Genomic DNA, 22,500 nt, shown 5'->3' with positions numbered 1-22,500 from the left:
GCTAAGCTTCTCTCTTTTTTTTACAAATTCCAATGGAATGAGTGAATTGTGTGTGTGTGTGTGTGTGTGTCTCTGTGTGTTTGTGTGTGTTTCAGTTTGCCTGTGGATGTGTGTGTGTGCCTGCAAATGTGCACTGTGGGTGTCCGTGAATGCGTGCGTGCCTGAATGTGTGTGAGTGTGTGTGTGTCTATGACTTTGTGGGCATGCGTGTTTGCCTGAATGTGTGTGTGTGTGTGTGCGTGTGTCTGTGTGTGTGCGTGCTTGCGTGCGCGCACACATACGTACAAGAGTGTGTGCCGATGCATGGGTGTACATGTGCCAATTTACCCACTGCATATTTTCCCCTGGTTTGAGTAACTGCTTGAGCTTCCCCGCTCTGCGCATGGGGAGCTGGAACTCTGACGCTCTACAGGCAAACTCAAACACTGTGATTTCATGCAGCCCCAGTAGCACAGGCCACAGCCAGCCCTTTCTTTCCTACACTTTACATTATATTTTTACTAGCAGAAGCGATCTACAAAGACAACAGAAACATTAAAAAGGTGTTTAATTAGACAATTATGTGTGTGGGTTTGTGAGTTTTTAAATGTGATTTTTGTTTGAGCATGTGTGTGGGGCCTTATTTGCTTATTGGCTCGTAAAATATTTTTTAAACAATGACATTCAAATAAAATCCCATTTCCTGTCTCTCTCTCTCTCTCTCTCTCTCTCTCTCTCTCTCTCTCTCTCTCTCTCTCTCTCCTCTTTATATATATATATATATATATATATATATATATATATATATATATATATATATATATATATATATTACGATCCACCTCTATATATCTATGACGATCCACCTACTCCTGCGGTTTGGAGTGCTTCCAGCCAGTCTCTGTCTCTGTCCCTGTCCCTGTCCCTGTCCCTGTCTCTGTCTCTGTCTCTGTCTCTGTCTCTGTCTCTGTCCCTGTCCCTGTCCCTGTCCCTGTCTCTGTCTCTGTCTCTGTCTCTGTCTCTGTCTCTGTCTCTGTCCCTGTCCCTGTCCCTGTCCCTCTCTCTCTCTCTCTCTCTCTCCCTCTCTCTCTCTCTCTCTCTCTCTCTCTCTCTCTCTCTCTCTCTCTCTCTCTCTCTCTCTCTCGTGTGCTGTGGTTTGGTTTAGGGAGATTTTATCTCCCTTTTTACCGTTCCTCCTGATTGACAGCTAAGCTCAGGTATGAAAACAAACAGTTGCCTCTGGAATCGGCTGCTGAAAAGAAATCCGCCACTAATTCTCCTTTTGCCAACCCCTCCTCCAGCCGGCTGGTGTCGGTGCTAAGCCCTACCAGCGTAAGAGACAGGACCGATAAAGCTTTAAAATAATTGAACTCTTAAAAAGACATTCTCTTTGTCATACTTAAGGACTCGCCTCAACTCGGGAGCGCACAACACATTTATATCATCTACCAAGAATGCTATATGAATATATATATATAAAAAAGAAAAAAAGTACATATATATATAAATATATATAATGCTCAAGTCAAAAGAGAAATTCACTTGACGATAAGCTTCCATTATGGATGTGTCATCTCCAAGAGGTAAACGCTTGACTGGGCCACCGCAGCTTTAAAGCAAATCTCTGATGTTGAAGATACCATGGCTTTGTTTACTTGCATGTTCACCACAAGCGGAAAAGGCATTTCTGAGCAAGTTTGAGCACAAGCACAGTAAAAGTGTTTATTGTCTCTTTCTCTCTCTCTCTCTCTCTCTCTGAAAAGTCTGCACCCGCCGCATTCCACCACTTGCCTTTGCAATAAAACAATTAGGTGCTAAAATTTGTTGATGACAAAAACGATGTGTGCGAACGTGTGTATTGTGAGAAATTCCCAAAATGACCTAATGTAAAAAAAATACACTAAATGTGATTTTCTTGTGTATTTAAGGTCACATAAGTAATACTTCTGTTTTTATCAAACAATGCCACAAGGCAGCTCACAATCAGGTAAACAGCATAATTGGTTGTAGATTCAACAAATATGAAGAAAATAATTTGCAAGGTCAGCCTCCCTGTACATACTTTTCCTCTGCCTACATCCAACTATTCCTTTATTAATAGAAGGTTGGAAGCATGTTTGGCCTTTGTACTTATTTGAATCTAACAATTATTGAAACCTCTGAATCATTATACCACTTTAGATCCTAATCATAAGGTGTATTCTGTGCGCTACCTTTGTTTGTGTTTTAATTAGATCGACCCTGTGTGTCTCCAACCCTGGGCTTCTTTTTAATTGCCCATATTTACATCAGGCAAACATCAAATGTGGAGAGAGACATTTGTATGGGGGAGCACAAAGCCGCCCTTTGAAATGTCTACAGTCATATGAAATGGCATGCTAATTAAAAAAGCCAAGACTGTCGCGGAGATAGGAGAAGCATTTATATTGGTAACAGTGTTGTATGGGCCGTACTGTAGTTCTGTGCACATCAACAGACAGAGGCCATAGTGTGTATTATCAGGCTGCCTACCTGTTTACACACTACCAAGTAACCTTACCATTGCCATTCATCAAACAGAAGAAATTCCCTGTAATTTAATAGATCTGCTTTCAAAAGGCTAAATCATTTCGACCATTTTATCCGCTGCACTTTGATCTACAGTGGCATATACTAGGGCAGGTACAATGAATCTGGTTTACCAAGCTATGATTTATCCCTCAGTTCATTAAGGTTATTGCCAATGACTATACTTATTAGGGCATTCTAAAGCTCCTTTTTTTTCTTTGCCCTGCGCGTGACAAAAATATGATTCATTAATTAAAACCGAATGCCAATATTATTCATGTGTGTCAACTGTGTGCAATAAAATACTTTATTTGAGACCATAATAAAAAATGTCAGCATATGAGAGGATACGCCAGTAATGTCGACTTTATATACCAGTAGTAGAGCATACTTGTAACAAACCAAACTAAACATACAACCCCCCCCCCATAAAAAGGGAAAGAAATTGTCTTATTTGATCTTTAATCATCCCACATCATCAGGCGTTTGTAAACGAACCCCACTGGGTTGAAACAGAGACCTAACCACCAGAGACCGAAAGGGGAGCAGCGAGGAGGAAGGTGGAAGCGCAGCGCGGCGGCAGCCAGGGACAGCCCCGTGTTATCAGCCAGCTGGTGGTGCGGCGCTAGGCGTAGTGTAAACACACAGGCTCTTAGTAACAGTCAGTGCTCAGGTCGGAGCCGAGGCGAACCCTGCCCAGCCTGGCCCGGGCACACCTCCCCCCACCCCCCCACCCACCCTGTCGTAAACACAAAGTTTGGTGGGAGTTCGGAGCCGTGCGGCTCTTGATACGCGGGCGCAGAGGGCGTTCACACACAGAGTTGATAAATTCCTCTTCACTGCATGCTGCGGTGTGAAGGAGACTGTCGGGATGAGCTGGCCACTGCCTTCTCTCCTCAACCCCCTCTTCCCCCCACCCCCACCCCGGCATGCTCTCTCTAAAACCAGGCACACTTCTACCGAGTCCGGCTGGATGATTACCGGATCACCATAGCATCACCCGCCGCAGCCAGAATTGCTCATGCTATCTGTCTGACGAAGGAATAAAGAGCTATTCCTTTGATTATCTATGAATGATGTTCGTCTATCGACCTGGGAACCTAGTGACATTGATGCAGCGATAAGCAAGTCTTACCTTTGACTTCTGCCAGGAGTTCGCTGGTGTTTAGCCTCTCCATCTTCTCTTTCCAGTCTTTAGACAGAAGCTTCTCCATGCATGAAGACTCTGCAAGGCAAGCAGACCCGAGGACATGAGCACCTTCTGCACTAAACTGTAGATTTAAACTAGACCAGACTAAACGAAATCACTGCATTAATTTAAAGTATCTTTTGTATGCAGAGATGATCACAGATCAACCATCATTATTGCAATTGGTGGATTCCTAAAGTAATAATGGCCATTCAACGCATTTCCTTTCACAGAGTGCTACTTTCATGCATGAGCAAACTTGCGGTTATACTAAAGAAAATCGCCTATTGTCAGCCACGGGAACATTAAGTGCTGGGGGCTTCGACCTGACGAATGGAAGAAAGGTTCAGTAGGGGAGTGAGGAGACACTGCAGGGATGGATTGAAAGTCCGAGACAGACAGCGTGTGGGAGGTGAAGCGGCGAGGGACTGGTTCCACTTTGGGAGCATCCGCATAGCTGCCAATGATGAAAACAATTAACGTTTATTCGGCCGCCAATGAATCAGTAGGGGAACGGCTGTTATCTATCGTGCTGTCGGTGGGCCGGCTGATAAAGAACACGCTAGGCTCCGTGACCCACTGTTCCCCCCCTGGGCCTGGCCTGCATGGGGGTCAGCCTGTTCCCATCAAACCCCACCACCACCACCAGCAGCAGCAGCAGCCCCTCCACCACCTTTAGTGGAAGCTAGAGCTCCACAGCGAGCTGGCCCCCGTTTGAACCACAACGCCTCTGAGCTGTATGGGATGACACGTCCACATGGGCCTCGGTCGACACGGATGCCATGCAAGCCAACACAAGGATGAACATTGTGCTGATATTCGGAAGCAAGACGGCCGTGTAACAAGTGGGATTTACGCCATATCGAACAATGATCACATCCTTCGTGTGTGAACACTATAGTATTAGGAAAGACAACATGAAAGACATCATCATGAGTTTCCTTTAAAGTATTAAGTTCAAAACGTATTGAGGCCCAACAGATTACTGCGTAGCCCTGGAACACTGAAAAGCACATTGATTTTGCGGCAAATCATCTGTAAAGGGCTAATTTGTGAACCAAGAACTTGCAACACAAATGCATTCATCACACTTCATATTCCTTGATATTGAAAATTATACAAATGAAGTGCCTTCTCTGTCCTTGTAGATGCAGCCATCATGTGTTTTTGAAGGGAATGTATAGAGCACTCAGATAAGGATCACAACCTTCCCCAAGAGGATGTGGGAGACACGAGGACAAAAGGAGATGGAGGACAGAACTCACGCTGGGCATGGGTTCGGCTCTGTCTTCATTATCTGCTGCCGCTTTTTATCCTCAACATCAAAAACCCCATAGAGGATTTTACACAGTTTACGAATGTACACAGACATTGGTTCCTTTCATCCATCTGCAAAATCTCTTGGACCCTACTTGCTCAAAGCAAATACTGACAAACACGTTGACTTCAGAGGAACCGGGATTAATGGAAGGTCGGCGGCTGTTGTGGCCCTGTTTAAGCATGGCTTTCAGAGAGATCAAGCAGAGCAACCATCTTGTTTGATTGTCCACTTCCGTCTGTGTGGTGGGGGCCAACAGGACATCTTCAGCTCAGGGTCATTATAACATTACTTCTGCTTTATTGACTTTCCAATTCCCAACTCACAGTTTGTCCCCTTGACCCCAAGGGAAGAGAGAAAAGTGTGTTTGTGTTTGTGTGTGTGTGTGTGTGTGTGTGTTTTTGTATGGTTCTATGTGTATCTGCCTATGTGCATCTGTGTGTGTGTGTGTGTGTGTGTGTGTGTGTGTCTGTGTGTGTGTGTGTGTGTGTGTGTGTGTGTGTGTGTGTGTGTGTTTGTTTGTGTGCATGCATGTGTGTGCGTGTGTACTAATATGTGTTTGTCTAACTCCCCTCCTGGCACGGACATCATAGATCTTCAGTCAGGGGTTAGGGGCAGGGAGGGGGGGGGGGGGGGGGGGGGGGTACAAAGCATAGAGATTATTTTCTCTCTTGACCGGAAATTTACAGGGCTTCCTCTTCCGGAGAAACAAATTCCCCTGAAATGCAAACACTTAGACATACTCAACAACAATAATGGATGACACCCTCTTCTATTAAGGAATAGTAACGGCGTATGTCAAATTGGTGTGAAGGGGAGTTAAACAAACAGGGAACACATGTACACATACACTCACGCACTCTCTCTCTCTGTTGTCTTTGCCTCAAACACAAACACAGAAACAAATATGTGTGTGCATACATTACACACACACACACATACAAGTGCGTGCACACCCACAATTTCCTCACAGATGCTTCTCCAGCACTTGATCATTAAGGAATGCACCAACTGTTGTAGATAATGTGGTGCCAGCTTCCATTCTACTCCAACACCACCCCCACCACCCTGCCGTTCCACCTCCCTCCCTCCCTTCCTTCCCCTGCCTCCCAGGAGTGTTGCTGTTTCCTCACTACTTCATCCCCTACACTGGTCCAGAGCCGACCTGCCAAGTCTTCGTCCGACAGGAGAGGCTACAGCTGGAATGCACTGCTGTCCTCCCAGAACCTCCACCTGGGAGAGGTGAGTAATGACCCGGATTAGTCCATAGCCTAGCTCTCACACACCTTTTCACTGTTACCATACAGCAGGCAAACCTGGCAAAGAACTAGTATAGAGGCTTCTTTAATAAAATCCAAATAAAATAAAAAATACTAATAGGAAAGCCTCAGTGTTACTTCCACGCAGACGACCTGAAGGAAAACACATTGAGAAAATGATGCTGGGGTCTGGCTTGTTTCAGGGCACGTTTCCACAGCTTTTGTCAGAAAAATCTAGATAAAGTGGAGGAATGCTGTTTCAGTTGCTCAAATGCCTGGTTGTTTTCTCTGGAGACACTATGTATTTCATTGGAAAAACTGGATAATCTTAAAAGTCATTATTACTGTCAAATTAAGAATGTTCCAAATATATACACTTTTTTATGCCTAACAGGATATGAACTAGCATTCAATTTTCAAGGGAAAAAAACTAAAATAATTGTAGTTCGTTGCTTTCTTAATCTTGAAATAGGACATTACATTCATCAAGGATTAGCTCAAACAAGAGGAAAAAGTCCAGTCCAGTGAGTTTATTTTTATTTATCTTCGGGGGCTCTTAAATCTTAAATCCCCTCTCAGTGTCCCCCTCCCGTCTCTCTAGAGATAAAAAAATGTTCTCTGACTAGGGAGCAGACCATTCAGATGGGATGAGAATGGAATGAAAACAATAGCCCTTATCAGACGCTTATTTACATGTTCCCACCATCCCTCCAGTAGACAGCCCGGCTTGTCACAGGGCCCAGTTGGCCCCACTGGCCTACGACCAACATCTCCTGGCCCTAGAGATCCCAACAGCTCCTATGGACCCATGCCTGGCACAGGCTCCAGCCACTCTGCAGACAGCGCAGACAGTAACAAAGCAGACAAAACTACTGGAATATGTGTCCAAGAGGTGTTCCCCAATGGGAAGGGGATCGCATAAGCCTGTCTGTGTCTTATTGTCCTCTCGCTAGGGACTACTGTGCTGTGCTGTACATCTGAAGAAAACTGCCCTCAATTTGTTTCCAAGCTTCTTGGGAGTTGTTTCATCGTGTGATGAAAGTGAGCCGTCACTTTCCGTCACACAGTGATTTGATATTGCCAAGTACAATATGTTTATCTGCTATCTGAACTGCAATCGGTGCTGTACAACTTGTTGGTGCAGATATTATTGATGTGTGTTAGCAGGAGTTAAACGCCTAGCATCAAGATGAACCGGCAAGATTAGCCTTCTCCCGCTGTATTAAAAACAAAGGCATTGGTTCTCATAAATCTCGACAAGGGGAATGTTTCTCAGTCGGTGTGAAATAAACACTGCTTTCAGCACCTGGCAGTCTCTGCTGCCAGAATATCATGTTTAGTGCAAACCACAACAGTGAAACTAAGAGGCTAGCCTTCGTAGTAACGTGCCACCGGTAAACTCCAGAATGGGCTAGCAGGAAGACAAAATTATATAATATATACGTATATCCATCCCTCTTTCCAAAACATAATATTTGGATATGTCTACACTTGACTTTTCTCTCTTTTAAAATAAATAGTTACGTTTTTTAAATTGTAAAAAGTTACAATTTAGCAGATTTATTGCCACTAGGCAATAACTGCCGGTATTTGTGAGGCTAAGCTAGGGAAAAGTTGTGAGCTAATTTATGTTTTTACTGCGGCCCTTAACAGGTTTACTGTTGGTTCAGTCATGCAATCATATAGTAATAGTAGGGAGGCTGTGGATAAACTCAAATTACTGAGTAAAACACAGTCTCATAAGCCAATCAAATTGTGTTAACGTGAAGATTAATGGCCTCTGTTTTTTAAAGAAAAATCTTAAAGAACTGGGTACACATAAAAAAACACTTTCTAATTGAAGTTTGAGAAATCATTATGAATGTACATCCATGTTGTATCTTGAACACACTAAGAATGTATTTAGCCTCTACAGTAAATTTCCAGAGGAGTATCAACCACAATGGCAAGAACCAAGTCTGAAAACATAAGATGTTTTTAACAATGCTCCATACAGGGTGTTCCGTTACACTGTTTTGTCTGCAAACACTTGCTAGGGAAGTGCTTCAACTGTCTGCTGCCAAATTGTGGGTGTTCATTCAACCTGCGAAAAACGATACTTGTGTTTTGAGTCTATGTTGTGTTGAAAAGCCAATGACAAAGGAGCGACAGAGAGCAATCTATGGGAGTCATGGCTAGCGGACGAGAAACCTCCCCTTTAACTTCAGCCTTGTACCATCCATCGTCAAAGCCTCCAGGGAAACATGCAATTACCGAATCAATGATCAACTGACAGTTGCTATATAAATAATTTCCTTCTCAGAATTCACAGACCATATCAATTGAGTCAACCGGGCAAATGATGCTGAGTCACAAAGAGAGATTCCAAGTAAGCTTGATCCTCAAATGACAAAGGTAACTTATTATCTTTGTGGTTAGGTGGTTAAAAAATGAAGAATTGAATTGGAATTTGAGCTGAATTAAAATCAGTCCTCTTGGGAATGAAGAATGAAAAGGCATTGCTGCATAATCAGACACATTTGGCTTTGTAGACAAAATATAACAAAAACCTTATACAAGGTGACACAAACTGAGGAGTTTTTGTTCCCTCCATTTCAGGAAACAAACAAAACAAATAGCAGTTTGGTTTTGTGAAGCCTAGGTAGATTCTCCTATTTCCTTTTAACGCTACTTCCAACTCTACGCTAACAAATCAAAAGTCGAGATTGAGGAGAAAAAGGGAAAAAGATAAACTCTAAGGAAGCCTTTGAATATCTTAATCACAGAGACACTAAAAACAAGACCCCATCATCACAGCAAATAAAACACAATAATTACAAGAAGCATGCAGGGAAGTGGAATTCAGAGTGAAAACATGTTTTGTCATTTTGCCGGTAGTCCCTAAGACAACAGCTGTTGGATGCGGCAAATACTCCTGAAGTCTTCATAATCATGACGTTATTGAAGTGAGGACAAAAAGGGCACTGATTGCTAGGGAGCAATCTGAACGCAATAGGTTACACACCCGGGTGATGTTGCACAATGCAAATGCTAAATAGAGAGAAAGAGGGGGAAAAAAAACAACATAACATGCATAGCACAACAGTACGTTGTCGCTCATTTTCAGGCAATTACCTTCCCTCCTTGTCAACAGCTTTAATAACCTCTATCATTTCCTGTTTTTTTTTCACTGCAGTTAAATAATTCCACCTTTTTAAATATGTAAATGCAAGTGTCGGCATGCACGGGTTAAGAGGTCCGGCTTCTTGAGACATGCCGGTGTATTGTGGAGCACCTGCACCTCGGGATGGGCCTGATTTAATTGACATCTAATACTACTTATTATTCCACTTGGTGAACATATCTGTTAGTCACCTGTTAGTCTCTCCTCTGAGAGGCACTTGGCCATATAAACTACTGCTATAAATAGCGACCAACCTGCACAAAATGGTTTCCACAAATGTTGCAACAAAACATAAAAAACAGCAAATTCCCTCTGCACAACTGCATTCTTCTTTTGCAATTCTTTCTCTTCCTTCTCTTTTCTTTTACCACATTCCTGTCAGTTGCTACCTTGTATGAAGGAAGAGCAACGTTCCAAGGATAGAGGTGAGAGATGGTATTCTGTAAAGAATGTGTTTGTAAAAGACTGTGTGCAGTTTGTGAAAGATTAGCTCCATGTGGGCTATCGGATCAGCTCTCTTGTGTCCTGCATCAAAATGAAATAAAATGATGCAACTAGAATGCTGTTGCCGAGCTGAAGGTTGTGGGATTGCGTGTCTAGAAATATTGCTCTTTGTGCCTGTAGGTTTCCATTCATTGCGTTGCCTCTATCTGCAGCGACAAAGGTGTAAATCCTATAATGGTGACCTGGCCATTCTGAGAGGCGTATACACATGCGGCTCCCTGACCTCTTTAAATAGGACACGTGTCTATCAAGCATATATGAATTAACCATCCCCAAGAGGCTTCACCTTCTGAGCTGAGCACCATGTGACCTCTCCCAATCCATTTTACTGCGGCACTCTGTGGCAATCAGGCTTGAATTATTAAAGTGAGCACTGAGCAATGATCAATTCATTGCGGCCCTTGGCCACAGACCACTCGGCCGTACTTCAACAGAAATGACATTGAGAACACTTGGATATGCTTCTAGACAATGCACATAAACTTGAAATATGTTGGACCCAATATGTCAATAATCATAACTGTACAGACCGGGGCCATGTCCAGGCTAATCCTGAGGCAATGTTGCTAGATAACTGAAGGGTGAAAAGGTTTGAACACTCGGTTAAGAATGAATGAGAGACAGGAAATAATTTCTGCTTTGTCTATCCAGGTTTTTCCTGAGGTTGGGAGCCTTCGCTACATGTCAAGGAATGCTAATATATTCTAGGCAGCATATACTACCTGGGGCTCATCGGTGTCTAAATGCCAAAAGAGGAACAGACCTGTTAGCAATGATTTCCTAAGGACAGAAGCCAGGAAGCTTGGATAAAATCAGCATTTACATCTTTCCACCTCCCATACAATTATATAACAAGAGACCCAAAAAAGCCAAGAAGTTGATAAGGAAAAGTACACAGCCGGAACATTTGCAACTCAAGAAACCTAAAAATAAAAAGAGGAAACGCAGAAAAAAAAATCCAATCAAAACTTTGCGATAGGAAGATGAGAGCCAAGATAAACCAGCACTCAGAGCCCCCAAAACTGCAATCTCCTCTTAAGCCGGAGAGTGGCAGCTGGCAGAACAGCTGGCGAATAGGATTAATGTCAGAAGAATGAAATAAAAGTCAACATATGTCCGAGCCTGAGGTGTTGGGACTGTGCGTGATTGTGCCCCCGGTGGATGCCATGTGTGCAGCTGGAAGGGGCTGCTGTGCAGCTCCCCTCTCCACCCCACAAGGTCACTTTTAACAACTAGCACCATTACATGCTTGTGTAGCTAAATTAACTTTTTCCTTCATGCGCCTCTCATTTCCTGTTTTTTTTAAGATTATGGCACTAATTCGGTCTGAAGTACTGCATCTAATATGCAATATTGGTGGAGATTATAAATATTACATTTGGAGAGGTATATGCAGCTGGACAGTGGATGTATATTAGTGTATTACAACTTGCTAATATATCATACTGCAGATCATACTTAAAATATTTGTGTCTGTGTTTGTGTGTGTGTGTTTGTACTATTAATTGTCTTACATGAAAAGGGACACATTTCTAGAATCTCAAAAGTGGCTCAGTACTTGAATCGATCAAATAAACATTATAAAATAAATATTTCTATTTATAATTCCCATTTCCATGTTGGTAATCATGCAGGCCCACAGACACATTGTAATAAATTATTATAATTTCCCACAAAATGTAATTACTGGGTACCTCACATGGGGAGTGGTTCACTTGTTTGGTAACCTGCAATCTTACTGTCAGATATAAACATGCCAGCTAATCAATGCCGCAAACATTCCCATTTATTCATCTATCTGAATTAATACGAGTGTGGGTATAACAGGCATAGTACTGTGATCAAGGCTGTGATTTACTAAATGAATAGGTATAAGACTATTCATTATGAATCCTGTGCAACCCTAATGGAAAGCATAATATGTGATATTTAGTAAGTTTTACTGAACATAATATGAAACTATTTTGAATAAGAAACTATATATATAACAATAATTGCTAGATTATATTTGGAGTATGATATTTGGAATAATAGCCTACATGTTTAATTTCGGAGTGAAAACATTTTAGTACCATTAGTTTATTTTCCGACAGCTAATATAATCGCCTTAAGCTGAATGATTTAATGGCTGTTGATGTCTAGCAGAAATAACAGTGAGCCGACCACAACATCTTTCAAAGGTGAAACATTCCGGCGTTTAGAAAGTCCCCTACACTGGCCCACATTGAGGCCTCTCAGTAAGCCATTGTCCCCCAATGCCGCGGCAACAATAGAGGCCGTATTTTTGTTCAACCAGCCTGTTCCTTTTTCTCTGGCCCACAGAGCCATGCAGCATGAGACCCACTGTGCAGTGATGGAGAAACCTGCTTTTTGTGAGACTCGGCTCAATGGGGGACGAGAAGCGAGAGGAGAGGGTCTGCAGACGCGTTGGCAGCACCTTCAAGGCCCAAACGGCTAATTACAATATTATGACGTGCAAATTATTAGAGGAGAAAAAAAACTGATTAATTAATGCTATTATTCAAACTCATAACTTCAACCATCTTTGGAACTTCATGACATGTAATGAAGGACAGGGTCACAGCATATTAACCACTCGACCTGCGCAGACTTAAACATTATACCGCGGTGCTCCCAGAGAGGGATGGCGTTTGTAGAATAATTACAGTCATCAGCACTAAGGCTTAGCACTGCAATAAAACATGTTTCTATCTGTTTCCTCTGACATCCTCATCTCAGTTCTTGGCACACGTGTAATGTTATTGAACCAGGCAAACGCACACAAAAAAAAAAGCATGCGCGGGAGGAGACATTTGTTTCATCGCAATCCATTAAACAGTCTCTTTGTTCCAGAGTCAAACCATCACAGCCTCATGTAAAACATTGATGCTAACACTTAGCAGGGAAACAATGTGGATATGCTAACACACTTGATCTGCCTCAATTGTCATGTTTGCTGGAGTCAGAGCTGGCGGGCTGACTTCTCTTTTCTCAAAGAACAAGCCTGCAATGTGCATTGAAATCATTAGCAGGCCACAGAGGCCGTCTGTGCCCAGGGTGTGAGTTACACTGACACTATTTTGATCCTCGGTCAGATGACACCAGCTCTTTTGTCAAGTTATGTGTAGAGAATGCCTGAGAGCTGAAAGCCAGAACTGGGACAGTGATACTGAGCAGCCACACTACAAGTCTACCAGTGTAACGACACACACACACACACACACACACACACACACACACACACACACACACACACACACACACACACACACACACACACACACACACACAGATACATGCTTGCAGCTGTGCGTGCAAGAGTGCATACACAGACATAAACACACACACACACACACACACACACACACACACACACACACACACACACACACACACACACACACACACACACACACACACACACACACACACACACACACACACACACACAAAAATATATATCTTATAATCATATGCATTATTTTTTTAGGACCTGAGCCTACCCACCTCTGCAATTCTAATGACATAAAACCAGTCCATATCCGTCCCTGTTAACACTCTTAATCTGCATATAGGAGTCTATTTCTAGATTCTGGGCTCCACAGCACAATGACAGATTTAGTACCTTTAATGGCTTCTGCCTTTTTGTGTGTCAGCATTTCAACCTCCCTTTAACCCCTCCAAATACAGAAGGACCCCATCAAACAGCCAGCGACCATACAGACGGCTGCTGATCGAACCACACACACACACACACACAAAGCAGTTACATTTTGGTTTTACGGCATACAAACATGTATTAAATTACTAAAAAATATGATTTATATGAATACCCTCATGTTGTGTATATGTGTGTGTGTGTGCATGCATGTGTGTTTGCATATATGTGCGTGTGTTCGACAAGGGAGTGAGAGAGAGAGAGAGAGAGAGAGAGAGAGAGAGAGAGAGAGAGAGAGAGAGAGAGAGGGGGGGGGGGGGAGGGAGAATGAGAGAGAGCGAGCGGGAAAGTGAGAGTGAGGTAGAAAAAGCGAGTGAGAGCAACAGACAGACAGAGGGACAGAGAGAAAGGAGAAAAAGAGAGAAAGTGCACACAGCTACAATAAGACAAGCAGGCCTCTGTGCAGCGCTGGCTGTGATTTGTCTGTTCAAGACACCCGTTTCCTCCTATCAAGGGGTTCCTGTGCACAACGTGAGCCAGGAGCACAATGGGGGTGTTGTGTGGCTTGGGTGGAGGGGGACACACGCAACAGCTGAAACCCAGGAAGATGGCCCCTGGAATGCTTCTCGGCAGTTGCTACTGTTGACTAGTGGGAATATGAGAGCCGGGGTAGGTGATCTTGAATTCTAAGAATGGCACATTGAAGAGGCAGCTGCTTGTGTTGTCATCCGAATGACAGAGAGAGCAAAAATCATCCCTGTCTTCTTTTTTCTTTTTTTTTTGCTCAACAAACCATTACATGTCCACTGTCGTGCAAAAGTGGAAAAAAATGTGTCTACTCTTTAGCATTTCCTGCCGGGCTTTGCTGGGGTAGCTGTGATTATGTGAGGGGGGCAGATAGTAAATACATAATTCAGCAGCAGAATATGTACTGCATGCTCTCGTGCCCCTAGACACTGCCCCGTCGTTTAGCCCTGGCCTCGGATCTCTCCCTGGCAAGAGCTTCAGCTCGGCCACAGGAGAGAGCTGGGGGGGAGGTGGGGGGAGGAGGAGGACAGACCATAATAACAGGAGGGGAAAGGTTAGGGTTGGGAAAGGGGAACAGTGAAAGTGGGGGATGGAGGGGGGCGAAGGAAAGCAGAGAAAAAAGGGCAAAGTTAGAGAAGGCAGAGTGCTAGGTGAGGAGAAGGAGGTGGAGGAGGAGAGAGAGATTAAGAGAGGAAAGGGGGCTTGACGTCCCTATCTTTGTGTACGTTCACATGTCAGACTGGCTGTGTGCCCACGGTGTACAGGCGCAACATCAGAGATGTGATTGGCAGAGGGCAGAGAGAGACGCTTTTGATCATGTGTTCTAACAAGCGAACCCGGCTCATGTCTCTTCAGCCTGAACAGATCTACATTACCTATTCAAACAAAAGTGACAGACCACAGCACTGCTCCACTGGGCTGACACACACCATGCCACAGGCCAAGGGAGCACACACACACGCACGTGCAGACACACACACACACACACACACACACACACACACACACACACACACACACACACACACCCACACACAGACACACACACACACACACCAAATTGAGCACTTTAAATCGAGATAGGCAGCTTTGTGTTATAGTGCAGACCGTAACAGATCGTTTAAGTGATAGACAACTGTGTTTACCATTGTACTTTTATCTCGAGTAGCCATTTTCTACCTACACGCCATCCAGCCAGTTTTAAGGGTTTTAATTTGCAGGACTCCTCAAACAAAGCTTGTTATTTTCTACAACCAATACATCTGTTGGCTTAAACCTTGATCCCATTGTATTGTTTTTTTATTCAACAGACTTGTTCAACTGTTTTCAGAATATGAAGCATAGTTGCAAATAAACGTTTCACAAAATTCCAAATTTAATTGATTTAACAAAAAACCAAAGGGAGTGAGAACGAGAGAGAGAGAGGGGGAGAGAGAGAAAGAGATTAATAGAGGAATTAAAGCCTCCGCTGAGTCAGCGACACAAAAGGAAATCCAAAAAGATTCACCTTTCCCCAAAGAATTTAACTGATACAATCCAAATCCTTGAGATGACAAGCCTAACCATGTCTTTTTAAAACACACTCATGTGTTCCCATGAACTCGCGTTGGACGAACATCATTTGAAGAAGCCCAACGCTACACTCCTCTGTGTCCTACGATCTGGGAGGATGTGAAGGTGGGGTCGGGCAGGGGCAGGGCGGGAAGGCGGAGGCAGCGGTGAGCCTCCCTGCGGGGGAGGGAGCGGGGGGGGTTGGGGGTAGTGGGGGGTGGTGGGCATGGCTCTGATGTCGTCCAGTTGGAGCGCAGCGGTTCTCCAAAGACAGGCAGAGCAGCACGTTTGAATCAACGCGGCGGAGCCTCAAAACCTGCTAGTGACACGTTTGTAAAGCGGGCCGAATCTCAAGTGCTCGTTGCATATGCATGGAGGCACGGAATCTTGGGCTCAGATCTTTATAACAAAGATTCCTATTAATGAGCTGGGACGAAGCAGAAGCAGATGACATGGCAGCTGGGATGAGAGGGAACGGAGGGTGGGTGGGTGAGTGGGGGGGGTGGGGGGGGGGGGGGGGGTGCGGGATGTTATACATGCTGTGTAATACATATACATGACCTTATAGGTACACGTATGAGGTAAGCTATGTACGGACAGGAATTCAACCGTTATCTACCATGCATTTATATACTGCATAGATATATAAATCGATGCATAAATGGAAGCCACTGTTTCGTGCGTGCGGTGCACCTGCAGATCACTTTCCCCGGGGGCCACACGTGCAGACACCTCAAGACGTTGTACCGTGACACTGACGGGGGACGGTTCTCCAGCCCCCCAGAGTCAAGAGTTCATCAGTGTTAATCAGACCAAAGGCTTTACGGCTGATCCTATTCTCCTCCGGAGCCTTCACCCATCCCCTGAATCTCATTATGTGGCCTGCAGTAATAGAGGCTAATGCCCCAGGGCTACGTACACAATGCTGGTTACCGTGGCGCACACAGAGCCATCCCACTGTAATAACACAGCGGCTGACCAGGAGGATTACCGCTGCAGATAGAAGCGGAGAGCTGATGGGAGCTGTGTGCTCCTGGAGGTGTGTGTGTGTGTGTGTGTGTGTGTGTGTGTGTGTGTGTGTGTGTGTGTGTGTGTGTGTGTGTGTGTGTGTGTGTGTGTGTGTGTGTGTGTGTGTGTGTGTGTGCACGTGTGTGTGTGTGTGTGTGTGTGTGTGTGTGTGTGTGTGTGTGTGTGTGTGTGTGTGTGTGTGTGTGGAGCGCGGGGGGAGGTGGGGGGGCGGGGGTTCTGCCTCGCAAGGTAATGTAAGCGCTGAATTTCTCAAAGAGACACCAGTCCATTATTGGAAAAGCCAGGCAGACAATACATGGGATTTGAGATCTCTCGTCTTTGCCTTTGCCAGTATGCTTTGATTACTTAAAATGAACTAATTGGCATGAAGAGGATTGAGTTTTACAATAATTCTTCAGACATATGCTGCCTCTGGATACAGATTATAATAAATGGAGCCAGAAAAGGAGTAGAAAACGATATTAAATGGTCAGGTGTGATCAGTAAGCCTGGTCCTTGAGCACAGCTAACACATTTGTTGTGTAAATCAGGCTAGGTGGGGTCAGAGCCTGGATAAGAGGATAATAGGCTCCGACTGGCAGCCAGAACCACTGGCCATACAGGGAGACTAGATTTGGCAACGCATGAACGCTAATACCCACTCAGTAGGGGGGATCCCCAAGTATTGTGTACATGTGATTGTGTGCACACGCGCATGGGCAATATTGTCACTTATTTAGAATTGTTGTAGAATGAATTCACAAGCTGAATTTATGATCCTGTTATTTCACTATGGCTGGCTAATAATCCATTGTCTATCATACCACATACCAAATAGCGGCAGTTTCTCAATTATTGCAAGAAAGCGCTTGTGCGTCTGCCTTGACATTCAAAGAACAAAAAAGGCAGTTATTCAGAAATACACACAAAGAACACACAATGGTAAATTAATAGAAATCTATCAGAATAACATTTTGTGCCGGTTGTTCAGGCAAGGACTCAACAAGAAACTCTGTCATCAAAGTAAAATTAAATACAGAGTCCTTGAAAGCCAAAAAAACACAAAGATAAAAACCCAACTAGCTGTCCTTGTCATGCGACCACTAAATAAGACTAAACACAAAAACTCTTTCTCTGCCGGCTTGCACAATATTGATTCATACTTCAGTGCATTTATAAAGCTCTTCTAATTGCATGAGCATCTTATCAAGGTTACCTTGGGTTTTTATAATAGTGCCAGTTCCTCTTTCTAGCCTAATACTTTATATGGACATTTTTAACTCTTGACAAACGCTGTCTGGAGACTTATCCATAAATAATGCATTTACAATACCTAGTAAATAAACATGGGGCACAATCGTTAGCCCTGCCGGCAACTGGGCCTATTAGAGCTTTTACAGCAAAGGTGACTATTCAGCTAAATGCAGTTGTGGCTGCTGGGAGGACATTTTCATTCATTAGCACAGTCACAAGCACTTAAAGCACTTTAAGGAGCAGAGAGGGAGAGTAGGGATGGAGGGATTAATAGGTGAAAGGGTTTAAAGACAAAGTAATGGAGGGATTGAGAGTCAGAGCATCTACAGTTCTGAGCTTGGCCACTGTTGTCCAGACAGTGTGCACTGGCTGACTGCTAATGTCATCAATAACACTAATAAAATAAAACGGAGAAATTAGAAACAAAATAGGAATATGTGTAAAATGTAATAATAAGTTCATATTGCTAACTCAAATAGCAAGTGAAACGACTCTCCCGCTATTTGGTTTGTTTATTAAAAAAATACATTTCGGAACCGTCCGATAGTCTATTTCAATTGTGGGCCATTCCATCCACCAGTGGAAGTGAAGTGTCCTCTGTCCCAATAGAGTGTCCTCTATCCCAATAGGTCATTTCGTCTATCCCTAATCCAGCAGCACAAGGAGCTATCATGACCAGAGAAAGGAACCTGCAGAAGAACAGCAGCAGCTGGTGCGCTGCGTCTGTGGGCCTCGCCGCTCGCCACCGAGAACACAACAGGATTAGACACAGCAGTTGTCCCCCTAATATCATGCTCAGATCAGGGGTATATTTAGCTCATCTGCTCTTTGTCTCACATTAGCGATGTCATTAGGGCAGCAAATGGCCCCTGTCAGACATTCTTTTGATACTCCCTTACAGATGAATCCTGACCTTTTTCCTGCTTCCGACCGGGGACCCTCTTTACCAAAGCGCAGACCGTCCGCAACGTGACTTAGCCTCACTAGAAGAGGAAGCGGTTGGCAGGTGTCGCTTGTCATTTCTCCCTGAGTTTCTGTCCAAATGATCAGTGGAAGCTGATCATCCACTGCTGAGGCCGCCCCGAGTGCTCTCGAGCCTCCCCTTACGCAGCTCCATCTCGGGGATGCATGTTGAACTTTGTGTGCCTCTCGTCCCCTTCCCCCACCCCCCTGCTCCCTCCTCACAAACTAATTTCCTCCGACGGGGGACTTTATTTGCCTGGCAGTGCGGGTACAGAGAGCATGAGACAGAGCCAGCCTCTATTATTAACAGGAGATTAAAACAGCTGTATGGCACTCTAAAGCCGCCTCGGCGCCCGACGCTAGCATACGGCCCCGCATTACAAGCGGCACTTGACCATTTAAATTATGGCAAAAACCGGCCTTCACCAGCTGGGCTCATTAGCATAACGCAGCTCTCGCCGTGGAGAGCGCCGAAGAGCTGGAGTTTAACCCCACCCCCCCCAATCAGAATCACACACACACTAGCATGCACACGCACACCAGAGGACTCTGTTCAGGTGAGGGTGGAGCGGCTCAGCCGTGTTGAGTACATCGTAAACGTAAAGCCAAAATCGGAGGACATGCGATAGTCGCACTTTTCAACTATAATCGTAATCCATGTTGAACTTCACCTCCAGCGTACAAAGTGAATAATGAACAAGCTTAACGTCTCTCAATATGTTTAAAGAGCGAACTATTTGAATAACCTTCTTGATGGATGTCAGGTATAAATCAGACCACACTTAAACATAACAGTATTCCCCCATCAGTGTGTGGGCGAGCCCCATGCTACTCCTTAATGAAGACCACCACACGAACACTTGCGAGAAAGACACATTATTTTTAGTCGAACAGAGCTTTTAATGTATTCATTTGATAAAGTGCTTATGCTAAGAGCTCCCAAGACGCTGCATAAGACACATGCATTCCCGAGGGGATGTAGCATTTGATTGGATGTAGGCTAGTTACTGTATATTACTACAGCCTAATTAAAAATGGAGTCGGGGGGGGGGGGGAAGGGGGGAGTGTTTCAGTAGCTCTTTCAAATATTTGTTTTTGTGTCATACTCTTGATAGACTGCAGGCGGTTTTTGTGTGTGTGTGTGTGTGTGTGTGTGTGTGTGTGTGTGTGTGTGTGTGTGTGTGTGTGTGTGTGTGTGTGTGTGTGTGTGTGGGGTGTTAGGGTGTTGGCTGCGGGTGAAAATTGGGTGCCATTGTGTGTCAAAGACTAAACGACTCTATCACAGAGAGGTTGCCTTATTGGTTTGCTTTGTTCTGTTTTGCGTTGTACTGTGTTATGCAGTTCAGACACAAAGATATGATATCGGCAGCATTTGTGTGTGTGTGTATGTTTCTGTGCTTGTGTGCAAGCCAGTGTGAGTGTGTAGATGGGTGTGGATGGGTGTGTGTGTATTGAAGAGACTGGGAGATTAATAAGTAATTGGGCATCTGAAACAGGTCGAATTCACCAGGAGGGCTAGTCCTACAGACTTGAATAATTGCCCTGGATAACTGGGTTCTGTGTAAGAAAACAAAGAGGTAATGTTCCTGGCACGGGGTCAACGTGATGTGTTTTATAGTCTGGGAGTTTGCCTTGGCATGGAGGCCAGACCACACTTAGGCTGAGGTGTTGTGCCACCCACTCCTTGTCACACTGGAAGAGAGTCAGTACAAACTGGAAACAGCGTCACGTCACTTCTTTCCAGTCGTCCTCTTTGTGTGCGCGTGTGTTTAAGTGTGTGTGGATCCGTGTGTGTGCGTGTGTGCATGTGTCAAGAAATGCAAGTCAAGTCATACAAGAGAAAAAAAAAAAAAGAGCGAACAGAGAAGGGGAAAAGAAAGAAAGCAAACAAGAAAATGGAAAAAGGACCTCAACAAGCTGACAAATGCACGTCTCTCACACACACACACACACACACGGTGGGATGCTCTTACCGTCCTGCTCTGTCTTTGTCATCTCCTCCAGCTTCTTCTGCTTCAGCGTGTCCACCACGTCCGCCAGGCTTCCCTTGCGGCGCTCAGGTGTTCCGAAGGCCGAGGCGCTCAGCATGTCGCCGCGTTCCCGGGCCCCCTCCTCCGGCTTGTGTGGCGAGGTTGAGTTATTCCGGAAGGAGTAGAGAGAGCATACTTTATTGCTGTCAGATTCCTGCAAGGAAACAGCAGTTGGGAAGAGAGGGGGAGAGGGGGGGGTTATTTTAATGGTGAGTAACGGTGTGCGTGCATGTCAAAGAGCCATTCGGCGTGTAGACATGTAATATTTGGTGCTTTTTTAATTTAAAATGGGCAATTTGACCGTATCAAATGTCTCCTCGAACGCTTTCTTCGCATTGTCAACCGAGCTGCTCTGGCAAATGAGATATGACAAGTGAAAATGGAGATGAAATGATGAGGTACACTTTCATAGGGCATACGAATAATGTTTTTAAGCTCTACTTTTCATCACGCAGACTACACAGCAAAAGCCTCCCCACCTATAATTTCCCAAATTGCTTTTGAGTGCGCATTTGTGTGCGGGGGTGACTGCTGTGTAATTTGTTCATTTTCTCGTGGAGACCTATTCTCAGCTGAGTGCCTCGGGGCCGTCGTAAATTCGTGTCCTGTCTCGAGCTGTTGTTGTTTTTTTTTCGTCCCACCTGTGCATGGTTTAGTATTTAACTGAAGGTCCTGTCTCCTGGCTGACTGGCTGAGTGCTCCCTGTACATTAAAGCAAACATGGGAGAACGACTGCGGAGAAGAATGGAGGAGCGCTTAGGCCAGATTGCCAGGGAGTCAGAAAGTAAAAGACGGAGAAATAGTAGGGGAGGGGGGAGGAGGGAGAGAGAGGGAAGGAGAGAAAGAGAGAGACAGTGCAAATTATGCAAGTGGCGGTGTATATTAAGCAGAGCCACAGCTGAGGGTAGGGTTTGTCGCAAGGTGGTGTTAATTATGGTCTACCATGTCGAAGGGAGAAGGAGGTAACAGGCTGGCATCACCTTCTTTACAACTTTCTATGAATAGTTGTTAGTCAAAACCCCCAAAAATACAAAAAGAAGGTGATAAAAGGATGCCTGTAGGTGAGGAATGCGGGGGGGGGGGGGGGCGGGGAGGCCGGCTGGAATGTCGACGGTGCCAATGGCTCCTCCCCGCGGGGCCCGTGGTCGGCCCAAAGGGGCGGGGAGGTGCGGCGGAGGTGTGCAGCAGAGTGGTACCAGGGCACGGGGCGGCACGGCGCGGCGGGGCCGGCCTGCTGCTGCTCCTCCCAGGCCCCTGGCGGCGGGCGCTGAGGGGGAGTGCGTGGCAGACGGGGCGGAGGGTGCTTGTTGTTGGGAGTGGAGCAGCCTTGGGTTAATCAGCTGGCACGGGTTCAGGGCACAGCAGCTCTGTCAGGTAATCAGCAGCGCCAGCGCTCTCATTCCTTTCACCTTATGCATGTACTCTGCCTCCCCCCGTGCACGCCTTTTATCTCTTGCTCACACTCCCTTTTGCTCACTCCTGGTTTGATTTTTTGTGTGTTTTATTTGACCATTTCAGGAAAGATCTAAATATAGAAAACGAAATATGC

General features: G+C 44.9%; 1 protein-coding gene across 9 annotated transcripts in view; it reads right to left on the bottom strand.

The window, feature by feature from the left end:
- Positions 1-22,500, bottom strand: part of sox6 (SRY-box transcription factor 6) — a 138,335-nt gene that overhangs the window by 65,804 nt on the left and 50,031 nt on the right. For all 9 annotated transcript variants that reach the window (XM_030376198.1, XM_030376196.1, XM_030376202.1 and 6 more), the window contains 2 exons: positions 20,895-21,105; positions 3,662-3,751 (listed from right to left, as the gene is read on the bottom strand). In XM_030376198.1, the coding sequence (XP_030232058.1) occupies positions 3,662-3,751; positions 20,895-21,105 (301 nt within the window). The remainder of the gene's footprint in view (positions 1-3,661; positions 3,752-20,894; positions 21,106-22,500) is intronic.

This window comes from Gadus morhua, chromosome 14, assembly GCF_902167405.1.
Source record: "Gadus morhua chromosome 14, gadMor3.0, whole genome shotgun sequence".
In the NCBI taxonomy this organism is placed as follows: domain Eukaryota; kingdom Metazoa; phylum Chordata; class Actinopteri; order Gadiformes; family Gadidae; genus Gadus; species Gadus morhua.
Note: the sequence above shows the minus strand (reverse complement) of the source record. Positions and strands in the feature narration are given on the sequence as shown.